Source organism: Dromaius novaehollandiae, chromosome 3, assembly GCF_036370855.1.
Source record: "Dromaius novaehollandiae isolate bDroNov1 chromosome 3, bDroNov1.hap1, whole genome shotgun sequence".
Classification (NCBI taxonomy): Eukaryota; Metazoa; Chordata; class Aves; order Casuariiformes; family Dromaiidae; genus Dromaius; species Dromaius novaehollandiae.
Window position 1 is genome coordinate 4,782,763 of NC_088100.1, and position 25,575 is coordinate 4,808,337.

Below are 25,575 nucleotides of genomic sequence, written 5' to 3' on the forward strand. Positions count from 1 at the left end.
CTCTGAAAAAAAACATCTCTTACTCCTGATCTGCTTACTTTCAGGTCAGAATTGACATTTGCTCAATGTAGTTTTGTACATCCTTTAAAATTCCTTTGAAAGGAATAGAAAGAAGAATAATTATAATACACTTGGAAGGCAGCATGGTACAGGATGGCATCTGAGCTGTGGGACTGATAACCTCTAGATATGATGGTGGAAGTAAGAATTTGCTTGCTACTCTTCAGATGTTCGATCACATGAACAATCCCAACTCGTTCCAGTGAAGGCAGCAGGCTCACTTTAAATCAAAAAAACAAAAAAACAAAAACCCCACCCTATGTAATGCTGAGAAAGATAAGTAATGCTCATATAATCAAGTATGGCATTTTCATTGAAGAGATGACACTCACTAGCTGAAGATGGTTTAACAAGAAGTGGGGGGAGGAGGATGAGATAATGCATTAGCCTCCTCCAGTCTGATCTACAAGAGAATCCAAATTGTATCCTGAAATACTGCGGTTTAGAGTTGAAATGGCTTTGGTGGTTCACACCGTTCCGAAAGAAACTTCTTTTTTGTTAACGCATTGTGCATTTCTGTCTGCAGAACATGACACCTGTCAGCCTCATCTCCTCTCAGGCTATGCTTTAAGGCCTGAATTTGTTCAGTGCCTCCATTTGTGCAGTCATTCGTACATTCATATTTAAATCATTATCCTTCCCTTTCAAGTACTGGTATTTCTCTTTAGCAATATCGTAATGCATGAACTTTATATTTTAGCTTTGTTATCAAAGCACTGAAGCCTGTAAACAATAAATCTGTACAGAATCCCTTGGGCTTGGTAGCTTTAACTCCTTGATCTGAAAGAGTTTGGAATTTCCTACAGAGCACACCCTAAATATCCTCAGGATTCATGCTCTGATAAGTTATTCCAGTTCCTCTCCATTCTATGCAGCACAGAGAACTAACATAGCGCTCTGTAAACAGGGACTATTTGCCAAAGTTTGCACATCCCCCCGATCTGATTCCATGCCAAAGATCTTCTGGAATAGTTTCTCTAAAAACAGTAATTCTCCCTTTTTCTGCTCAAAGTGTCCATATATAAATAGGTCCTTCATTTATATAATTTGTTAGTTAATGTACCCTTGTGGGACAATCACTCTGTTGCAGTATGAAAGACATTGTGACTATTCAACATGTTGAGCAATATTTTAAAATCTATGCATCCTACTCAAATCCAGCAAGAGCACCAGGAAATACTTTTCATACATACCCATTCCTCTAAACAAACCTAAATTTTGAAATATGGTTCCTCACAAACATTAATAACTCTGCTGATCTTCAAGATAATCTAGGAATGAAGGGAATTCGGAGGGCCTGTCCAGAGGAACCAGTTTCTGGAATGAATAGAATTGTGATGGCAATCCAAAACATAATACAGTAAAAGAGTACAGACAAGGCAATACAAACATTGCATAAGGAAATACATATACATGAAATACAGAAGTAGTAAATTTAATACTTGTGGACCTCCCAGAAATAAATCAAATTTTTTACAAAGTCCTAGTCTGAAATTCTGAAGATTTAGTTATAGCAGCCAGCCTATGAGATACAAACCTTTGCTAAATTTCAGGGACAAAATCCCAAGGAGAAAATAGTCTTGTTACATATATATATATTGGCACTGCGCAAGCAGTGCTTAGAGCCAAGTATGTGTCACTGGACACACCTCATCTAGTATTTAGATATGGCAGGTGGACATACCATCAATGGCAGCTTGTCTTTAAACTGGTTCTGAGTGATTCCAATGAAAATCCATTAGTTCCTTTTGCTTGTGTTTCATTCTCACTTATTAACATATTCTTTGATTGCATTTTCCATGGGCCTGATTTGGTTTATGCCAACTTAAGATGTAACTTCTGCTATGGAACAGTCTAAAGAAAACTGAAGGTCTATGACAAATGCAATAAGTCTGATTAAAAATGATTTATACATATATACGATAGCAATTTAACATAGGACATAGAGCAGAGCCTTTCGCACTCGAATTCTTTCACTCATCTAACCACTTCTCCTTGCTTCGTATTCCTTAATCATTGCCAGAAGTAACCTTTACTGGTTTTACAAAGAGCTGCTATAGTGAAGACAGAGATGTCTGCATCATGTCCAATGCTGACCGGTTAGGAGTCGCGTCTCTTATCACAGCAGAGAGATCAAGGATGTTACAAGTCAATGAAAAGGACAAGTTCTACTTTCATCAGCCACCAGCAAGGTAATATGCTCCATTTTTAAGTATTGTTTTCAATTATTGATGCTAAAAAGTACCTCCAGTTTTAAGAGGTACTTTTGTTTGAATCATCTCTCTTTCTCTATTGTTGGATGGAAAGTACAAACAATTAGTTTAGACTGGACATCTAGCTACAGAGCAGACCCATCTTTCTGTCTCTGCTCTTGTACTGCTTCTGTCTGGCAAAACTGAACAAGCTGAAACATCAATCAAACAAACCAACAAGAAAGCCTGAATCCCCCCCCCAAAAAAAACAACAACAACAAAAAAAACCAAACAAAAAAACCCACCAACCCTAAAACCTTTGTTAGTTTAGGGCAATTTTTGAAAAGTTAAGGTTCAAAAAATTTAGTCAAGGTGCATCTCCAGACCAATCCTCTTGGAGTTCCCCTTTTTCTAACATTTGTATAGCAAACAAGGTTCACATAACCCATTTCTTAAGACTCTGTCCTGAGCATCTCTGACTTCTTGGCCTCAGGCTTCACAAAAATGTCAGGACCTCCAGCAGAAAACCCCGAGACAGAGAGTGTCCTTTTGGTCTGGGAAGCAGAGCTTGATTTTTGCCTGTGAGATCACATCAGGAATGTTGATCAGTACCAGGCAGGCTGTGAGATGTCAAATGAGTGCCAGGACTGCTCATGCCCAGGGAGAATATTGGCTGCGTGTGGAGGAACGCGAAGCAGGGAGGGAGAGAGCTTCATCTGCAACCTTCAGTCACTGTTGGTTGCAGCAGTTCAAACATTGGAAACCACATGCCAATTTATTTATTACAACTGGTGAACACAATATAGAGGCTATGTCAGGAAAGCCTTGAAGTAGCAAAAATATCCAGCATGGACTCCACTTGCCAGTCAAAATTAATTGGAGGTGTCCCACACTGCAATGTTTGAAGCCCCTCCAGCCTTCTGCCAGAACTTTTATTTTATTCTGTATTTTTGTTTTTTTGCTCTGGGCATTAGTTTGCGTGTAGATTTCTGAGACCTGTCCAGCTTGTCAGCTCCCATTATGTTTCACCCTTGTATCCATCCCATGATATTATGCTACTAGTGAGCTGCTGAATACGCAGTCTACTGCAAGAGCTGCTGATTTTCAAACACGATGAATGCACATGGATTACTGAATTCTTTCTCAGTAGTCTGGTAGACCTCTGAGGGAGATTAGGTCTTCTAGTGCTTCTCATGCATTATCTGCATGTAATTATTTAACTCACCTTTGTAACTACTGTGGTTGATCCGTGCTGTGGCCTCATTGTTCTGCTTTAGTATCCTGCAGGAATATCTTGATGGATATCTCCTGTCAAGAAGAGAGTGGGGATTGCTTTGGAGCAGGAGGTGAAAGAGAAACATCAGGGATCATGGCAAGAGCTTGAAGCACTTTGCTTGTCCCACTGGTAGACCTAACCAACTGAAATGATGGATCTTTTGATATCCTCAAGAATTGAACTAGCTCTCAGAGTCAGAGGACCATCTTTGCTCTCCACCCCTTTTGAGTCGTGCTGACTGGATGCACTGGCCCATTTATTTCTCTGACATTACTGTAGATCTCTGCCTGTATCTGCTGAACTCATTAAAAATATCAATAATTGGTTTTTTTCCAACTTGAGTTCAAGTAATCTAAGTTTTCTTCGAGACTTAGTATATATGTAGCAATTTGAACATGTTTGCAGGGACTGCGCTGGAATACAAATCATTGTATTTCATCACATTTTGTAATAGGAGGTCAGATTTATAGTTTAATATAGAAATATCAGTTTTAATAAAGAGTTCTTTTTTTTTCTTTTGGTCCTGGTTTTAGGTTTGGACTAATACTATAACATTCTTTTAACTTGTTATTCCTATTTTCAAAGTATGGTTTCTTTCTATTCTTAGAAGTTAGTTACCATTAAAAAGAGAGAAATAGCTAATCACTGGTTGGGAGACAGTGGTAGGTGGAGTAATCACTTATTATCAGATCTTTGTGACTGGGTAATGAAACCCTGTCGCAAGCATAGCTTTGAGGTAAGATCCATCTGCACTTTGCTTTAATCTCATCAAAACCACCAAAATGACACTGAATCTCCAAAAACATTTTTTATTAGAACGTAAATTAGGATGATGATCTTTTCAGAGACAATTGCAAACTGATGTGTACAAGAGAAAACAAACAAAAAAACAAACTAAATAGGGTTTATAAACACATAGGCCCTTATCTACCGTGTCCTTTTAGGATAGCTTTTCTCTTTCAAGTTTGCTTTCTTTCTAGAAACTTTAAGTGTTTCCTTGAGCTGCAGCGAGCTTTTCTGAATCCCTAGCAGAAGTCTCCTTCCAGTTCTTCTGGCTATGTTTATACTAGCAAATTAAATAGATACAGGGAATTGGGCGTCAGAACTTGAATATCATCACTGTTCAACTTTTAGGATGGTCCTTGGCATGACTTTGGCTTGGGCTAGCTAGCGTTGACCCAGACAACTCCTGGGCATAGTTTGAGGGCTGGCCCAGGGCTATTCCAGTTAGATAATTTGGAAGTGACCATGCTTTTGTGGGCACCAAGGGAGTTTAATACTATGCACATGGACAGACTGTGCCAGCTGGCCTCGTAGGAGAAGGAGGGGCTCTGAAAATGTTTAGTTTACTTGTATTGATGGCTCAGCTGTGTATCTGCTCTTTGCTTCTCCCAGGAACCTCCAAGCCTTTATTTATGATGTGTGCTCCCTGCTGTCTCCCTCTCTCACAGTTTCTGCCATTTCACCCTGCTTCATGCTTTCTCCTGCTCCTGTGAAGGTGCAGTTTTCTGACCCTTCAGAGGGTTTCCCCATCCTGGGACAGGTGGGAGAACACAGGTTAGGACAAGAAGAACAAGTACTTTCCTCTCTGCTGGACAGCCAGTGCTTTTAAACAAGATATTATATACAATACACAAAACAAAAATAAACAATTCATCACTCAGTGGGTGTGAAGAACAATACCTGGGCAACCATAGTCCCCTATTAGCACCGACTACTGCAGCAGAAACATTCCTGGCCACGTAGCGTGGTAGCAACCAGTGCACGTTTCTGCTTTGCCCAGTAACTACATGGCTTCATTTACCACAGGTCAAGAATTAATGGCATGTGGATAGTGATGGTTGTCTCACCAAAATTTATTGAATCAGGAAATCCGAGTGGGAACCAGAGGTATCCAAAATGCTACTGTACAGCTGGCTCCAAGGGCCATGATGGTCCACACAGCCTGAAAAAAACCCAAGGGAGGATGGCATTTGGAGACAGGAGCTACACTGGAAAGATGATGATTTTTTCTGTCTAAACTCAGCCAAAATTTGAAAAACTAGCATGCAGATTAGTCTTTTTTGCCAAAATATAAATATTCCATTGGATTTCTTTACAGAGTATGCCATAACTTGAGTGATATGCTTTGCTTTCATTCATTTTCTCTTATTTTCCATTTTCATTCTTTAAATGGGCATGCAAATTCACCTAATAAATACCAAAACCTTGCTTGAATATGCAATAGTATTTGCTGCTAGTGTAAATACCTTCTAAACAACAGCACAACAATTTCATTTGCTGCCTTCCTCAAAATGACATTACTTCTCCTGACTGTCAGTGTACATACCTCTGAGGACACCACGCTCCTTGAGAAGAGATGCAGAAGTTCGAGAAAGGCGCTTTTCAAGGATTTGGATGGAGGTACCCTGGACCTAGAACCACCTGTTTCTGTTTTTCCCAAGTCAGAATTTGAATGGACACAGTTCTACTCCCAAGCTGGTAAGTCCTTGTGCTGTCTAGAGTGCTTGCAAAGCCATGCTTGATACACCTGACCCATGAGACCTGGGTGCATCCCCAGGATTTGGATGAGACCTATGCCTGAGTTTGGGATAGTTGTGGTCCTAGATTGTGTGATGCCTTTCCAGGACGGAGGTAGTGAGATGCACTGCAGAAGTTTGGGACCTGATTGCACACTTCTGTTTCCAGCAGTGCCTCTCTGCTTTTTCAGCACAATCATGTCACTTGGCCATCTTTATCCCCTTTATGGTTTAATTTATTTGTTTTAAGACCAGATCAGAATTTACCTGCCCTTTGCAAAGGGCTCTGAGAGCACTGAGCAAGATGTGCCATGTAACTGCTAGGTAAGGGCAAAATAATAACAATCATTGCCCCAGCAAGGATTTTTATTCCTACCCCACTGAGGAAGGAAGTTTTCATCAAGCTGAAAACCCACTCCAGAAGTCTAAAGAACCCATTCTCCAGTTTAAAAAGACCCATTCTGCTCTGTAACCACTTTCTGAAAGTTCACACAGCAAGGCTCCGTTCTCATCCTGATTAAAACCCTGCTCTGTGATTCCAAATAAACTCTTTAATTACAATTAGCATTTCCTGAGCCTGCTGCTGACGGCGGCCATTTTGCCGAAAAGGCGCATCATTTGTGACTCCAGCAGTATGGGAGACTGATGGAAGGGCCTGTAATTAATCCTGCTTTCCATCCTGCTCTAAAACTCATTAAACATGAGAAGAACTTTAATCTTTAAACAAAATGTCTAATGTGTACCCAGTAAAGGCTTTTCCTCTTAGGATCCCTCTCTAACTGGCTGCTTAGAGGGCTGATTAATATGTTGTCTAGACACAAACATCCTATTTTTTACTCTACCTTTTCTGCTCTGATTATGAATTGCATGCCAATGCTAATATCCTGGTAGTATTACCACTTAGCACTTGCATATTAATGCACGCATTTTTGTGCGTGCAGAATCTGGACTTCATTTAGGTTCTTATGTTTTTTAGCACACCCTGGCACATACTCATAATGAATGCCAGGAATCCCCACCATCTAAACTGCATTGATAGTGCAACCTGCACTCCACAGGGTTTATCTCGTGTAATGGAGGCGACAGCATATGGTAAATGCTGCCTGCCTCTGAGGCTATAATGAAATTGCAGTGTTTTCTTCTTACCGCCCAAATATGAATGGGGATTTTTTTTTCCCCCTCTCTTCCCATTTCTGTGTTTAATTCCCACGTATTTCTCATTCTGACCTGCGGTTCCTTTTCTCTCGAGGTTGACATTTGGAAAGGCACAGCTTGATGCTAAGGTGAATTCATGGTTGTTTTCTTCCCTTCCCTCCCCTCCTTCACCCTCTGAAAAGTTGAAACACTGAATATTTTATGCAGTACAAGGAAGACACCCTCACTAGAGAATGAGGAGAAAAAAATTGACTTTTCCTGCTCCCGCAGGACGCCTGTGGGACCAAATTCTCCCTTGGTGTAGCGTTACTTCCAGATGATGCCAGTGAGCAGAATTTGGCCCTTGGAAATTTGCCTTGCCTGAATCCAGATGAGAGTTTGATACTTATGTTATCTGGGTGGTCATCACCCACCCTATGAACCCACCATCTGCATAGCCACCTGGTGCCTTGTTAAAACCGAGTCCAGCCTCCTTCATGAGAGTACTGCAAGACAGTCCTCTGTGCTCTGCTAGCTTTACTAAGCCTCAAAAGAGTTTTTGAGGTAGCTATGCAACATCCTTGCCACTTCCAGAGTCTAGGGACATGTATTTCCCCCGACTCAGTGGCTCTCGCTTTCCTCATCCTTGTAATTGTACCTTCATCTTTATGCATGTACATATTCCCTTTAAGCTTCCAGTTTGGACAATCAGCTTGAAATTGTTGGCCCTCAGCCATTGCTAGATATCTTGCTTTCCACAGGGTGAATAAAAGCAAAAACGCTCCATATCCTTCAGTCAGGTGTTTTACAGGAGTAGCACTATGGGGTGGGTAGGCTGAGCTCACCACGATGGGGGCACCGTGGGTCACCCTGCACAAGATTAATGTTCATGAAGCCATATGATTTGTTTAATATCAAGATGAAATTGATGTAGAGTATGTAGAATGCATGTTACACACATATATGTGCGTTTTTGTGCGTGTGTCTTCATATTACAGATCAAAGTGGGGCCACTTGGCTTCCTGTATCTTGCCCACTGCAGTTGCAAACAGCTATATTATTTATATTTAATCACGTACTTTTTTCTTTTTTTTTGTCTTCCTGTGTGCTGTTCTTTTACCTGCTGTGTTAGCTCTTCGGGTCATGGACTGAGCCTTTTTACTGTGCCTTTCTGTAGAAGTAGAGTTGCTCATGTAAAGATGAATTTTTAGTTTTCCTGGATAAACCACAGAATTCATGAAAAAAAAAATGAGGGGGGGGAACAGATCCAAGATTTTTATTACTGCAATTTATACTAAAACCATCAGGAACAACAACAAAAAGTGGTTTTGAGTCAAACAAAGCATAATTATTTTTTATCTAAGGGTACTTTTTGGCTGTTTTTTTCTCTTTTCTTTTAAATAATGCTCCAAAAGTTTAGAATTAAATGTTTTCCAACAAACCCTACTAAATCATTTATAAGGAACTTTCACAGTGTCATTTTTCGCATCGCCCGAAACAAGTTAATGAGTTTGACATCAATTTGCAATTATTTTAATCTCTTTGAGGTGCCATTTTTGGATGAGAAAATGTTTTTCTCACAAAACTCTTGCTCATCTCTGTACCAAACCTCTCACAAAAGAGCTTGGGGCCAGGCCTTGAGCACTACATGATACAATGATACAGGAAATACCAGGATCACAAGCTGTATAGAGGAATTAGCTATAAATATGAGTGGGTCTACTTGAGGAATGATGGATAAGAGAAGAGTTTATGTGTTCAGATGACTTCTGTCTAGGTTGTATTCGCTACCATGCCACAGAAAGCAGATACAACCATTGTTCTGTAGCTAAATTTCTAATTGTTTCCTGGCTATCTGCCGTATTTATATGGACTCTGTTATCAAACTGTGCGAGTGCCTCGTGTGTCTATAACCTAACAACAGCTCCTAGAGATGATGAAGTTGGTCATCTTCCCGTGGTGGAAATGTAACTGAGGACTAGAGACTGATGGAGGATTCATCTGAGCCCCCTTTTGTTGCCTCCAGTGTCCTCCCTGGTGAGCGAAGAGGGACCTGAAGGGCAGATGTTAGGTAGACTGACACATCCTCTGCAAGGCATCTTTGCATACTGAGTGGGGTACAGGATGGCCGAGCAACCGGGGCAGGCAAAGAGAGGAAAGAAACACCTGGCTCTGGGGATTTGCAGAGGTGTTTCAGCCCCAATGGTCCCACTGCCTGTGGCAGGCACTCAGAACTGAGCAGCATAGCCAACATCTAGTCTTACTCTAGAGCCATCACCTTTGGACAGCTGTATTTTCCTGTCTGCCTGCAGACACATTCTAAACATTTTTAAAGCAACACAGACTGAATAAGCTAATCTGAATATTAAGACGTTAGCCATGTACGTGACCTGATTTAGTGATAAGTTGGCTAAAGAAAGCAAAAAATAAGTAGACATTTGCTCGTCTTTCTTCCTAGCTAAAGGGGAAAATACTCTCTTTCTGAGCAATTATTGGCCCAGAAGATTGCAACTTGCTACATGGGTCTTTAATCTCAGCAGATATTTATAGTTAAACATTAGACTTTGAGGATTCCAGGTGTCAGGGTATTAAAGCATACAGGCAGGCTGATGTCCCAGAAAATATTGCATTCTTCAGGATATGTGTCTTTGACTCTTTGCATTCATCCGGTGGGGGGTATCCAGCCCTTGGTGATCTTGTATAAATCCAAAAGTCAGTCCTTCCTGTTCTTATTCTTCCCCTTTAGCATGGCCACAAATTTAGCCAGAAGAATAATCTTCCAATGGTTCAGGAAATCGTTATTTCTTATTTATAATTCAGAACTCTCAAAATATCTGAATGCTGGGTTTGTAGAGGGATGTGGAAAGTTCCTTAGGGTTGCAGAGAGCAATTTCTTTACATATTCTATTTTATAGTAGTTTAACTGATTGAGTCTCAGTTCTACATATTCTTACTAATTGGAGTAAATCTGGTTTGTTAAAGGATTAGCAGGATCAGAGCTGTAGGATTTAGCCATTATACAACTTTTTCTTCTTGTTATTAATAAGCACTCCATCTGTTTCCTGTAAATAATTGCGCTTCTACACTAGTAAAACCTGCCACAACCTTGTAAGTTCTCCAGATACAATAGAAGCATCAATGAAGTTTAGATCTGTAATATCCTCATGGGATGGACATATATTTTGACACGTTTCCCAGGCAGAGGACGGAATTTGTGACTTGCCCAAGGTCGGTCACTGAATTAAAGTATATCTTTCACAGATCCTGAAAGCCAGACTTTTGATCTAAAAGCACCCCACCCTGCTTAGACAGGGTAAAAATGATGGTTGTATTAACTAGAATCAGCCAAAAATGTATTTTATTTACTACTTTTTTATTAAAAACATGCCTGGAGCATTTTTCAGGATTTTATTGAATACTTAAAATCCTGACTTTTATTTTAAACAAAAAAAAAAATCCCATGCATTTTTCATTATTTAAAGAGCTGAAGAGGTGTTTTATTAAAAAAAAAGAAAAAAATCAGCTTTAGTAGGAATCTATTGATGAGAGGATTACAGCTTTGTGAGTAACTGAGCTTTTAATCCAAACAACAGATAACTAAAACTACATCTTCCCATGATATTTTCAATCCAGACAAATCCGAAACTGTGAAATTCCTACAAATGTCTTCCTTGCTTCCAAGAAATAACAAGCATGTTTTCTAGGTCAAAAAAAGGTAGGTATTTCATATTTAATTGCTTATCTGAAACTAACTTGGACAGACTTTTAAACACCCAGTCTCATTTATTGCTTGTGTAAGAAACTCTCCAAAAGATTGCATAGGACTGAGGTTAAATGTCTGAATATATGGATGTTTACTAGGTTTCGTTAAAAATAAGGTAAAATGTCAATCTCAAATTAGATGTGAACAGCCTAAAATTCCAGGGGATGTGGATCAAGGATTTTGATAGAACTTTCTTTCTTCTGGTAGTTTTTGGTATTGAATATAATTCTCAAATAATAATAGAGGTGTAGTATACCATTTTGGCACACAGACTGACAATATAATTTAAGGGTAAAGCTGTGAGAAAATTTTGCATTTTATATACATACATATATACATACATGTATGTATAGATGTATATATTTAATATTCCAAGGATAGCTATACCATACCTGCTATGCATAATCATGTATAGTATATATGAGAAGAGAATGCAGGTTTGCTAGGTTCACAGGGAGAGAAATAGCTGCAATATTTGCCTAAAATGTTTATTGTTTTCCACTGAAGCTTTTTTTTTTTCATAGATAGAAATTTTCTTTTTCTGTAATAAATGGCCCATGCAAAATGGGTTGAAATTGGCAATGGAGGGAATTAAAAGAGCCGTTACCAAGTTATTGTTTTATTAAAAAAGCCAGCCTAATATGCTCAGAAAATGCTTTTGATTTTTACTTATTTTTTTCTGAAAACACATCTCTGGTGAAGATCTCAGTATATCTTAAGTTGAGAATGAAGTTGGGAGGTACATTTGATCCTTTTGGGAGAACAAGGTTATGCTTGGCTAAAGTAAGCCAAAGGGAGATAAATCAGTCTTGTACGTATCATAACTGCTTGGTGGCTCATCAGGTATGAAACTGAATCTCCTGAGCTAGAGGATCAGCTCTGCTAACTGTGGGCAAGCTCATACTGAAATTCAGATATGCTGAACAGGGTAATAAACCTGTGCAGAAGATAGACTCTTGCTTTGGTGTGGCCTTGTTTCCGTTACTTCAGATTTATGTACTAGAGTCTCTAGTCTCTGCCTACAGCTGCACAAATGCATAAGCCTGTCAAACACTATCTTCTATGTTCCCGTGGAGAGAGTCAAATGCTTTTCTTACGATGAATCCAAAAAACCTTGGGCCAAATTCATCCATCTTGCATGTTTATTGCTGCAAATGGAGTTTACCATTTTGTATCACCATTTCTACTTCTTTTCTAAATTCTTTGGTTACTTTCAAAAAGACATGCACCAGCGCTCAGCTACCTAAAACATAAAATATGTATACATATGTGTCAAGAATAATGAAATTGTGAAGAAGTGAATGCAAGGTCGGGTCCCTGGAAATGGACAAAGGACAATAATATTGGCCCTTAGGATGGCAGTCCATTTTGGAAAGGTGGCAGCTAATGGTTTGAGCCCACACTTGCAATCAGAAATTCCTGGCTCCTCCTTTTAGCCTTAATCACTGAGGATAAAACACTGGGTTTGTCATTTTCAAAATTAAAGTCTTGTGTTTAAGGAGCTATTTAGAAAAATGTCATCTTTTTCAGAGTATAAGAAACCTTGGAGAGTTCATTTGTTTCCCTGTGAGCTGAAAAATCGCTTAGTGACCAAAAAACCCACCAGATTACCTCTATTTAGAAGTCTAGTTATGGATTTAATATCCACCTGTCTACTCCTCTGTTCACAAATGTTGTCCTAAGCCTTCCCATAAGCTTTTTTTTATCCTTGACATGGTGAAGCTGCTATTGCAGTGTTTCTTAAGATGTGATTTATAAACCGCTGGTGGTCCATGAAGCCTGAGTAACTGATGCACACATCATCCATTGATTAATTTAGGAACTTGTCAGTTAAAGGTGAAAAGAATCATTAGGCATCTAGAAAAGAGGAGCTATGAGCAATGACTGATAAAGTTGTGTGGCTTAGTCTAGAGGAGAAGAAATGGATGAGAGATTTGAGAACTGCCTTCAAAAATGTAGAAAACTGCTGCAAAGTAGAAAGGAATAAATTGTTCCCCATGTCCATAAGATCAGAAATAATGGGCTGAAATTTCAGAAAAGATAATTTTAGATGTTGGGGAGGTAATGTTATAAGTAGGATGGTGGAGCACTGGAATAGATTGCCTAAGTGGGTTGTAGAGTCCATATCAGTAGAGGTTATACAAACAAATTTAGACAATCCAGGCAGAGCCAATCCTGTCTTGAGCAGGGGAGAATGGATTAAATAATCTTGGATGGCCCTTTCTGGCCCTATTTTCAAAATTCTGTAAGGATGCTTAGTGGTCTGCAGGAACCTTTTGAGGTCTGACAGTGATTTATTGGTCCAGAAATCTAAGGTGGTGTAATGGGAAGTTCTGGTAATTGGGACTTTCTAAATACTGCTGATGAAGACAAAGAGAAACTACTAGGTGGGTAATTAGTGCAGAGAGAGTCTCTCACAACCCATGTGCTTGGTCCCTCTCAGCTAACTTGCCTTTTCTTGCACAATGCTAATGCATTGGAAGGACTGTGAAATATATTTAAGTGTAGAGATTTGTCCCATGGAAAATGATGTACTAGGCCTGAGCACCAGGGAATCAAAACTGAGGCAGGTTCCTAACCTGGGATCTTTGAAGGTACCTCTTCTTAAATCTCAGTAGCTCAGACATCATACCTTTCCTCACAAGGCACTGCTTCATTCTCCTTTATCATTCCCGTATCAGCGGTGCCTGCAGTTCTGAGCCAGTAGCTGGGCTTTATTACTGGTAGGTACTGTCCAGAAACCTTTCAAGTGCCTTCTGGAAAAAAGCTGCTGATATTAATAGTCAACCCGGAAGGCTGCAGGAGAAACAGAGGAAAGTGTAGGGGAAGTGAGCTGCCCCAGAGTAAGTCGAGGACAGAGTTTAGGATATCAGTGTACATCATACAACCTCTCCAGGCTTGACAGCAGTTACCTTTAAGGAGATTAGCTGCCTGGGTTCATGCAATTAAAAAAGAAATGTGAATTGCATCCTGCAAGTATGACTGTATTCTTTTCCTTAGATCCTAGAAGCATATCTATAATCCAACCAAACTGCTGAGTGTTAGTTTGCAGAGCTTTACAGGGGAAGCACTGGATTTTGCAACAATTAATTTTGCAGAGGAAGCAGCCTGTTTAAAGACGCCTGCAGCAGTCACTAAAATATGTGTTGTTTTTCAAGGCCACCAGACACACAGTTGGCTAGGTTGGCTAATAAACAAAACAACAATGCAAAAACCCAGCCTCGTGGGGTTTACAGGAAGAAGGGATGAGAAATAAAATGAATAATGCTTACCTGCCAGGGGTGGGTGAAGACTGTAATTGTTTAGCCCCCAGCAGATCCCTGCAAGGGTTAAAAATGACAAAGATATTAGTTGGTGACTGCTAAGATTGTTGGTTTGAAGCTCTCGGCAAAACACAGACTGTTATTTACCGGACTTGGTCGATTTACTTCTTAATGCAATAATGACCTGTGAAATGAAACGTGAGCTAGACAATTGTTCCTCATTGTTTCCAGTAAAACATCCTTTCATACCCCATTAAACCACCATTAATTCCATATGAAAGAGAAGCAGGCACAAACACCAAGGGATATCTCTCTTTTTTCCCCTCTTTCTCTCTTTATGGGCCTGATCAGGGCCTATGGATAGCAAAACAGCTTTCTTATCAATTTTAGAAAGCGTTGGGCAGGCAGCAGGGGCCACATTTCTAAAGGAGCACCAGAGGGACCTTCTGGATTTTTGGAGGAAACTGGCACCCTGTGGATCACAGCCTAGATTTTTGGAGGAGACCAGCATACCAGCTACTATGGTAAATCTGTTCAATTCCGTGGTGTGAATAAGCACATTTCTCTCCTTTTCTTTCGAGATTGACTCCCTTAAAGTGTGATATTTATGCGATCATGCAGTGTATGTGCATATGCCATGCAGTAATTTTTCCACTTGGTAATTTTTAATTTATCTTCAGTTTCACTCAAAAGTAGTAGAGGGAGATGTTCTCAAGAATAATACATTCCTACAGGTTGAAAAAGTGGCGGCTGAGAAGAGAAAGGAGACTGTATTAGCGATGCTCCCAAAGTGCTGTATAAGCGTATTCCCTGCTAGATACTAAGAAATGTGCTCTGGAGAGAAACTCCAATTTTGTGTCTCAACTAAAGGAAAAGCTTTGATTGGAACTTGCTCGTTGGTAGATGCCAGGGAATCCAACCACAGGGCCATAATGAAGGACTGGTTCCACTGCTCAGGAAACTAGTTTCTCTCTTTAACTTCCAATTCTCCTCTGCTCTAGCATATTGTTGATTAAGTACAAAAAATAACAATGTAAAACTTGAATAGTGGAGGTTTTCAGATTTTATTTGATGATACTAAATCAAGAAAACCCCAAGATTTTTATTCTCCCTAATCAAAGCTATAGAATAAGGGAGAAAAATAGTAAGCCATCTGAATGATAGGTTACATATACTTTTTCTTTTTTTCTGAAAAACATTGGTGAATGAAAACAAACATAAACTGTTTTCCTACTAGAATTTACAGAGAATTTTTTTTCGTGAAAACACTTAAATTGTTTCAGCCAAAATAATTTTGTTTTTCTTTGTTTCTATCTCTCTTGTGTGTGTGTGTGTTTGGGAAAACTTGGGTTTAATCAAAACCCTTCCTTTTCCTTCAATAACAATGCAGAAATGCAACTTCTACAGTAAATTTTCAGCATTTATAATGTGTATAATTCAGAACTATTTCAGGCCAGATTCTCCCTCATTTATGATGACATAAATCTGATAGAGCCCCTATCTATCTAGAATTATAAAACTGGGATTAAAACATTTTCCCTGCATGCATGAGACATTGTTGCTGGGCAGACAGTGTTTCTGTAGGTGAGGAACTGACTGATTTACATTCCCTAGTGTAAACGGGTGGGGAGACACTTTGAAAGGTTGCAGTCTTTCATCAGTTAGCAAAAAGAATGGCCAAATATTTGCAGAAAGCATTACTGGATGTTTTTGCAATTGTCTCTACCTTTGTGTGTCTGTTTTGTTACAGACTTGGTCTTTCATATTCTCTCCCACTGAAGTCAGTGGAGAATTTTATTTGAGCAGAGTCTGTGGGACTGAGTAACTGGATGCCAAAAATCTGTTCTTTGTACTCCAAAAAGATGTGATTGAGTGTGTAGCTTGTAGACGTAGCTTGGATGGGATGTTGTACTGGAGACATCTGTTGCCATGAAGGCTTTGCTAATGCTTATTTCACACAAAACATTGATAAAGTCTCCTTGAATCCAGTGCATCTGCATGTGGAGAGATGTATTACATGATGCACAAATGTAGGATACTTCTGCAAGGAGGCAGGGGCAGGGGAAGCTCTGGAGAAGTCCAGAGTCTAGCACAAGAAAGTCACAATCTCCTCACCCTAGGTTAATGTCTTCATATAGCTGACGGTCCTAAACCAAGACCCCAACCTATATGAATTTCTCCTTGTTCATCCCATCTAACCCGTCCAAGATCCCTAGCCCCAACACACAGTTCTGCTTCCACAAACCAGGACCTCTTATCTCCTCTGCATCACAGGACCTCCAAATTCTTCCTTTATCCAAACCAAAACTCCAACTCCATGTCACTTCCTTTTTCCTTTCTCCTACAATTTACTCTATCCTCTGCAAACTAAGAATTTTAATCCAAATTTCTTACCTCCACAGACTTCCAAACCAAAAACCAAACTTCCTTGCTAGATCCTGAAACTTAATCAGTTCCTTGGCAGGTGGTGTCCCACCCAAGAGAAGGTTACCATGGATCAGTGAATCAATGACTTTTACCCAAGGGTACCATTGAATTTACTGCAAGTCACAATTTGATGGCCTGTATTCCAACATATTCCATCATCATGCCTGTTTTTGCAGTTGTTCCTAGTTTTATGTTTCATTTTGATTTTTTTTTTTGTTTAATACTGTATCTTTTTGTGCTATTTGCTACACTTGATGCTTTCCTTTTCCCATGCTAGATATATGCCTGGGGTCAAATTTTGTCTGTGAGTTTGATCAGAAATGGCTGAGTTGCAAAGAACAAAATGAAGCTTTTTTGATGCATGCTAGAAAACAAATCTCTAAATTCTAGAACCTATGGACCTGTGTTGGGGATTGAAGTTTAGCAGGGGGACAGCTCTGAAGTCAGTGAAATGTTTTCGCTTCATAGACCTTGTAAAAAACTCCATCAAGAACTATCTATGAAAATAAACTGCAGAGATTCATTGTCTCCTGATGTGCCGTGAAAGATCCAAGCCTTGACTATCATTCGTGAAAATTTCTGTTCCTGTTGTGCTGCGTTCTTTGAGGCACATGTCCTGCAAGATGTCAGATGCTCCTGATCCTTCAGCCTTCTCCAAAATACCTGAGTGTTTGGAGCCTCACATCTCATGCTCTGGCTCTCTTGCATTGCATCTGTTCATTAGTGAAAGAATTCTGGACACTTCATGACCTCTGTTGCTGCACGGAGCTCTGTGTCCCTAGGAGACAGATACATGTTGTGTCCTAGCATTACCGACTGGGCAGGTTCGGAGCCAAAACATTACACAAAGTCATCTGTGGTGGAGATGAAAAGAGATTTCAGTAAACAAGAACACCATCAGCTGGGAACATACTGGTTAGATTTTGATTAACCAGACTTATTATTAAGGCATCTACCACAGCTTACTTTGTGCGTGGCTGAGATTTTGTTATAAATGCCTAGACATCTCACTGACTGTTTGCATGTAAGACCAAATCTCAGTTGTAAGAAATGGATCCTTACGGAAGGAATCAGTTGCACTTCTGAAAAGAGATGGAGAATGAGAAGTGTAGAAACACTTAGCCTGCACATAAAGAGCAATCACCTGGGAAAGCGGTTCCCTTCATTGCCTTCCCCTGCACTTCTTCTTACGTAGCAATATTCTGAGTAAACGAGAATCACGACGATGTGGGTGCGTGTATGTATGTGTGTGTGTGTTCATACACACATACAGACACTGTCTTCGCCACTGCACTTGGAAGCATTTCATCATTTTTCCCTCTTATCTTCCAAATATTAGCATTTAATGAAATACACATTTCCTTCATTTATTTTGAACCTACTCCAAGGCCAGCAAATACCAGAACCTCAAATGTTATGACAGGATAGATTCTTTATTGGTTTGTTTTCTTTTCATTCTTTCTGTTTTCACTGTGATTTTTTTTTTTTTTTTTAAGATTATGAACCCTTATGTTTCTAACTCAAGGAGCCTGGCTTCCAACTGAGGTAGACAAATATTTCAAAAAAAAAAAATGTCCCTGAGATCCATCCAATGCAGACAGCTGTGCAGCAAACAGGAAATTGAGGAAGTCAGGTTCATCAGAGACACAGGATTCCCTTCGTGGATGTTTCAGATAAAGCGTCTTTAATTTTTCCACATTGGTTCAGTGCTGTAAAAGAAACATGACAAAAGCATGGACAGTATAGTTCTGTGCATGGAAGGCAGTGATGTGAATGCAGAACTGAAGGACAGTTTCTCCTGGGGACCATCTCAGCTTGGTCATGTTGATATGACCTCTTCCAAGCAAACTCGCACTTGGTCTGTCTGTGGTTCAGGCTGGCAGGACATGAGCCAGCTTCAAACCAGCAACCATGTCACAGAGCCGAAGAAGGGAAGGACTTACTAGGTTGGACACAGTTACTAGCTAGTGTGATTAAACAGCTTCCACTTCAAAATAAGCACTTGTCCTTCTAACTTGAACTGTGGGCAGAACAATCTCAGGTCTATCTGTAAAGGGCAGTTTAAGTGTCTCCCTGGGTTACAATAAATCGTGCTAGAGGTTTCACTGCTGGCAGGATTGCATCCAGTAGGTTCATCCACCAACATGTGAGGGGTGATTTATGAAAAATTATATGTGGGAGTGACAGGGGACAGCAGGCTGGTGCTGGAAAAGAACTCAGAGAGACCGAGTTCACCCAGAAACTCTGCTAAAACCTTCTCCTGTGACACTAATTTTCCTATGAAATGAGGTTCTTTTCTTCTTTTTCTCCACTCATTGGTTTGTCATGGCCATTTATGCTCTTAACTTTTCAGTGGTGTGGCTAAAAAAGTGTTTGTGTAACATCTTGTGTGCCGGGACCCCAAACTAGCTTTGGGCTCCTATGAACCACTGGGGAAGCAATAATCCGGTACCATGAACAGTGTCACCATTCTACCAAATATGAATCCTTAATTCAAAGCACATGTGGCTGACACAATGAGCACCTTAGGATGCTCAAGATATGTGGTTTGAGTATTAATATAGTTATTAATTAAAAGAACTAGTTAAAAAGCATATGAAGTTAATAATGCATTTTTAGGGAAATAGATCAGTCCTTTGGAAACAGTCAATTCACTGGTGTTGCGTTTAGGACATATTGAAAAATAAACATTTGCATCTTGGGTAATTACACTGAATATGCAGTCTAAGATCATGGTAGGAATATAGTTGTTAACTTACGCTATGAAGTTTTACACTTATTTATATGTATGTGTATATACATATATATGAGTATAAAATTCCTGCATTTCACAGTTGCATGGTAAAGAGACACACAGTAAGCAGGTAGCACACTAAAACAAGATAAGCTGTTCTGGAAGTAGTTTTTCTTTTCAAGGAGACTCCTCTTCTGTAGTGGAAATATGTTAGATTGGCAGCCGTACCTCAATCTGTCTTAGAAAATGAGCTGTCAAGGTAGGGTAACTTGCAACTGCAATGCACCCCAGAATGGGAGGTCATGCACTTCAGTCTGATACTGGCTCCCACTTGGAATTTCTCTGTGTCTTTGTTTTCTTCCTTTGTCTTTCCTATTCTTTTTTTACAGTTCTGGGTAACTGCCCACTAATTTCAGTTTCAAGAGGTCTTATTTTCGGGTTGCCTGGATGAGGCAAGTTGAATTAGAACTTTGGCATAGATCTTATTTGAGAGACCGATAGAGGATTTAACTTTTGTGTTTGACAAGCTAATTGGCCAAGGTTTAAAACCATCAGTTATGCAATAAAACTGTATGCAATTAATTAAAGGAAGCTGATTATTTTCAGTCTAGCTCTGTTCCTGAAATGTCCTCCTACTCACTAATAAACTTTGTTCCTGTGGTGTTTTCTCTGAAATTAACAAACACATTGCAAAATTAGAGCAAGTCTGCCCTATTGTTTTCTTCCCATGCTCACTAGGATGAAACAGTTATTGGCTGGAAAGAAAAGTTTTATCCCTATAAGACCCTTATTGCAAGCACACTTTTTTGCCCGCAGGGTCAGTAGGAAATTGTAGCATTAGTTGGTGAGAGGCATCAACCTGGTTGAAGGATGCACCAAAAATAAACCAGAAAGAAATACAGTACAATACAGATCCATTGGATAAACATTCAGTCAAAAAGAAGCTTTCTAAGAGCTGACAAGTGTCCTTGGTTCTTCTTGGACCTTTGGTATTGATTTGCTGCAAGTTGTGGCAAATTACTTAGAACTTCTGTCTTCTTCCTGCTCTGAGGAGTGTCCATAATAAACACATGCCTTATTTGGGAGCAAGGCCAGGCTCTAATGGCTTTGGTCTCTGTCCTTTAGGAGATGGGCACAGCTGTGTTCTTACCATTACTGCAGATGGAACTAAGATATAAAGCAACGGCAGTAGCAGGAAATTATCTGTCAGGAATGACACTGGGTAGACTGTATCTTGCTGTGGGGTGGAGGAATAAGATGTGTTACTTCTTGAAGACTTTTCCAACCCTTAGACTATAAATGCTATGTGCTATTAGTATAAATTACAAGAGGTGGAAGTAGAGCCAGCAGAAATAATTTATTTTCATTGCAGGAAAATGATATGGTCTCCTTTACTGTTTGCATCCCCAACGTGAGACATCTAAGTTAGCTTTCACAGGTGAGAGGCTACTTTCTCTAGCTCCCTGTGCAGGCTGCTGTGGGAGGCTGGCTTGGACGGTTCTGCAGTGAGCGAATCCTGCTTTCTCCGTTGCCTCTCTAAACTTCCTCAGTCACTCAAAACTGTGTCTGGAACACAAAAGTCAGTGGGACCACTCCTAGCTGAACACATCCTCCATTCTTGGAAAGACTGAGGCTCTCTGGGTAGAATAGCTGACTCTGTGTATGTCTTGATAGGACTCAGGAGAAAAGAATCCAGACTTGGCCGAGGTTTGTGGGTTTTCCCTCAGTACAAGTGCAGTGCTGCCCACAGTAATATTTTTGGAAAAAGGGGCCAAATCCTACAGAATTCCAAGACTGGTTTAAAAATCAGAGTCATGATTTAGCATGTTTCTCTTGTCTTGTTCAAGGTAGTTGTTGCTTCAGGAAGAATATTAAGAACACCCCATTTATGGAGTGAGTCTTCTTTCCCATAGACATACCTTCCTAATCAGCTATTCAAGGACAGTTTGGCCTGAAAGCAGATCCAGTTTCTAGGCTATTGATTGATTTTTGTTTTCCTTCACTCTTTTGGCTTCTCTAACCTCCTGTGACAAGGCATTCCAGAATTTTATTGTGTGACTGACAACTTCTGGGCGTACGGTGATCCTATGAAGTATTATTAATAGCAAATAACCACCTTCTTGTCATGGCAGACTCAACAAGTCACTCTTGTTCCCCAACATATTGATGAATCACACTGAATGGTTGGTAGATTTTTACTGTTCTCCCTACAAGAAAAATAGAGTGTGGGACTTGATTCAGTAGAAAGCAGTATACAAGCTAACATGTTTACTTTGACTGATTTTACTTGTAGATTATGTTTCCCAAAGAAGCCCTTCGTAGCTAATAAGTCTTCACTGCAACCCTGGAGGGCTCACGGGTTATAGGATGGTGGATTATGGAAGAGGGTGGGTGGGAAAAAGTCAATAATAATACCAATAAAAAAGCCATCTTTCTGATCAAAGGAGAAAATGCTTGAATAAAGATTATATTAAAAAAGAAAAATGTAGAGGTCTTGTTAAAACCTTTGGGTTACTGTCCAGTTATGTGGATTTTCCCTCTAGTGCTTATTCTGGCATTCATTAAACCCTGATAAGTTACATAGAAACACTTGAAAGAATGATTAGAAATGCTATGTGTGAATAATAGAATTGCTTAAAGGGAAATGGAAATTCTTAAAGGGAAATGCATACTGACATGGAAAGTGAACTTGTGTAATTTTCTCATTGTCCAGGGTTATTATCTTATTCCTCATTTTTGTGTGTTTGAATTTGTATGCTTTCATTTTCACAGTTTGGGGGCTGCTTAGGAAAATAAAATTTCCTTTCCCTTAACTTCAGTGGGAGGCGGGTGTGCTGAAGGTCTTTTGAAAGCAAACTTCTCTTTTTTCAGGTGCCTTTCTTTGAGTGGCGTAGGATAGGATGTTGGAAAAAAACAACAGCAGCAGCCCAAGAGCCCTAATCCAAAGCTAAAGCAGCCTCTTCCTCACAGTTGTCTATGTGACCCTTTGCAAGGAGACGTGGTTGCTCTGCCTGTGCTCCATTGACTGTGATCCCAGTGTGTGGTGAGGATGGGACCACATCTCGTCAGCTGTACTGTGTTTACCTCAGTGTCATTTATTCACTAGGACTCAGTGCCAGGCTAACTGCAGCTGTTTCGTTCGTGATCATCTAGAAATGAGGTCAGGAAGACCTTGGGTCTGCTTGCATAAGACCATATAAATGTTCTTTGTTAGAGAATACGTCCAAATCTTATAAAACTTCATTAGGAGTTGGACACAAGGCACCTAATTCCTTCTGTCACTCTGGAAATCTGAGTCTCCAACTTGGAGCATCTTGGGAAGATGTCTGGGACCTGTGAAGGAAACACGAGGCCTAAATTCAAAGGGACATAAATATATCTATTTTAGTCCTTGAGGTTTCTGCAGTCATCGTCTCATCTGAGTGTTTTCTCTGTAAAGTAACCTCCTGCCACCAGTTAGATATGTCCAAGAGTCTGAAATAATTAGTGGTGTGAGGAAGTGTCTAGGAGAAGAAGAAATTTTGAAGTGAGAAATAGAAGTGGCTTGTACTACCAGCTGAGCAATCTTACACTGCATTGCTTGAATTGCAAGAGCAAAAGTCCAGCATGCAACTCTATTATCTTATTCCCCGGCTGTATCTCAGTCTCTGTGTATCTGCAGTTGTTTAAGAGCTATAATACTCTAGAAAATGGGAGTGGAGACTTTTTGCCCTAGGCATCATCATCCAGCAAGAGATAATCCTGCTGCAAGGAGTTTGCAGATCTAAATGTGGAAAATAAAAGGTGGGAGGGGAAGCTGAGACACACAGGAGGCTGAAGGCTTAAGGGATGTCCATTGCAAAGCCAGAAGCCTTACTGTGGCTGGGCTGTCCTTGGACACAGGGCTTTTCTTCCCATCCTCCAGTGCTCTGAGGGTGAAAGTCCTCATAGTTTGGCTTCAGACCCTTTTTGACAGGTTAGCTGTTTCCTGGTTAGCAAGACTGATCAGGTGTATCTTGGCATGGAAAGGGCATAACCTTGTCTCGCCGAGAGGACTGAATAGGGAACACTTTGTATTGCAAGAAATGATGCAGCCAGCACCTTTAGAAGGCTTTTTGTTTGCATAAGAGTTTATTACTTGCTTGCTTGGCGTTTCCTTATGAGTTTCTAAGCATAGACTCTAAGCATTAGTGCCCAGAACATGAAGCACTGGAAGGCTAAATCAAAATTAACTTGTTGCTGCAAGAATGTGTTATATTCCTTTTTTCTTTTTTTTTTTTTTTCTCTTCATGTTACAGAAATAATATATTAGCGCTGCAAAGGACCTAGCAGAGGGGAACAGAGCAGATCCTGTGGTTGAATTATAAAGTCAAGCTATAAAAGCCCTAATCTAAACTGTGGGATAATGAGATGTGAGAGGATTTTCTGAAGTTCATTGCTGATCACACCATGTTTGTTTAGTTAGAAGGGAGTGTTTTCACTGAGATAAAAGCATAGATTTCATGGAGAGAAGTTTCAAAAACTGCCTTCAATACTTTAAGCCACAGTGATTTAAAGGGACCTAGGCAAGTATTTTTTAAGCCATTCTGAGGTTTTTTGCTGCACGTCAGCTATATGTGGGTAGAACGTTGACATGTCTTTCTTTGCCCATTTTATCCAATGGAATTTAAGTGGTTTTTTCCTTGTATTTTCTTTTTCAACAGTGTGGGCAAAAATATCTGTAATTCAGAGGATGAAACCCTGCACCACTGAACTCAATGTCTGTGTTGACACCACTCTTAAAGAGGGATCTGGGGAGAAACCCAGAGCTTGCTGAGCTCCCAGATACATCCACCTTTACTCCCCACAAAGACCACACAGGCAGCCAATGGCAGTGCAGAAATACCTGCAGTCACCCATGGACAGCCAGTCCAGGTGTGCCCAGCTGTGTATGCAGCTGCTTGATACTGTACATGCTTTCAGACTCTCACATTGAGGCTCATAGCATCCTGTGTGTCCTTGAAAGTTGGTTTCCAACGTGCCTGGGGCCTGTAATTGCAGGTTTATTGTCCTTGTGGGATGTGGGTCAGGTCTTGAGGGAGACCTTGTGGTGTACTAAGGGGAAGGTTTAGGTGTACCCTGTGGGGGTCGAATGTCACATCCAGGATCAGACTTGCTTGTTTTTTCAAAGGGAGATACATATGCTACTCAAAAGATTCATCTCCCTTAACTGAGATCATTCATCTCACCCTTAAGTAGGTGTCTGAGATGGATATGTTTCCCTTGGAAGGTGCTGATTTCTCTCAGCTGAAGGAGCCGAGCTTAGACTTACTGCTAACACCTAAACATGTAAAGTTAGATAAGATGAAGCTTGCCGTAGGGGATTTTCAGAAAGAAGATAACTTGCATGGAGATTATTCCCATGTGATTCAGGGAGGCATTCTCTGAACTGGTTTTGTAAGACTCCATCACAACCTAGTTGATCAAAATATAGTAATGCTAAACCAAAGCCTTCTGAGCAGATCATTACACTAGACATCAATTTAGGTTTTTCAGTGAGGTTGAAAAGCTTCATCCCTTTCTGACTGACATTTACTGAGACCAGGTATCTCTCATAGATATCAGATTCACTGTATTAAGGATCTTTGATTTAATGGCTGCCATGAAAAACAAAATACACGGACAACAAGATAGCGGTGTTTCTGATTCTTCACCTCAGTCATTATATGGCCTCTACGTTTTGTGCACTGCTGATGCTTAGAGTTGTTTGGTTTTGTTTCGTTTTCATCTTTTTAAAGCTTAGGGGATACAAATTGACATTTTTCCAGTTTTACAGGGAAAAGCCCATCTATATCGCTTTCACGCTCAAAGACAGGTTTTCATTTTTCTGTGCAGAGGAATTTTTTGATCTTTCTTTTTTGTCTATTTCTGTTGTCATTCTTTTTTTCACTGAAAGCAACAATAAAAGGAGGACAAATATAATACTCCTGCAAATATTATTTGAAATTAGATACAACAGATGATAGTTTTTTAAAACTTTTTTGTTGTGATTAAAAAAAAAGGAAAATTGAATGTTGACATGAAATTTCTGTTTTCAAAACTAAGAGATGGTCCTACGAGCATGACCACTAGGGAAATGTCATTTCCTATGGTTTTGTCTTCAATGACTGATTGACTCTGATGTTGAAGAAATTGAAAGCTGTAAAGGAAACTTTTCCTTCAGCTTAAGAATTTACGGAAGGAGCGGGT

General features: G+C 39.9%; 1 protein-coding gene across 7 annotated transcripts in view; it reads left to right on the top strand.

The window, feature by feature from the left end:
• PKHD1 (PKHD1 ciliary IPT domain containing fibrocystin/polyductin) overlaps positions 1-25,575 on the top strand; it is a 272,244-nt gene that overhangs the window by 190,723 nt on the left and 55,946 nt on the right. For all 7 annotated transcript variants that reach the window (XR_010388155.1, XR_010388156.1, XR_010388154.1 and 4 more), the window contains 2 exons: positions 2,084-2,252; positions 5,849-6,009. Coding sequence is in view for 4 of the 7 variants with exons in the window: in XM_064508296.1 (XP_064364366.1) it covers positions 2,084-2,252; positions 5,849-6,009 (330 nt within the window). In the remaining 3 variants the exon portion in view is untranslated. The remainder of the gene's footprint in view (positions 1-2,083; positions 2,253-5,848; positions 6,010-25,575) is intronic.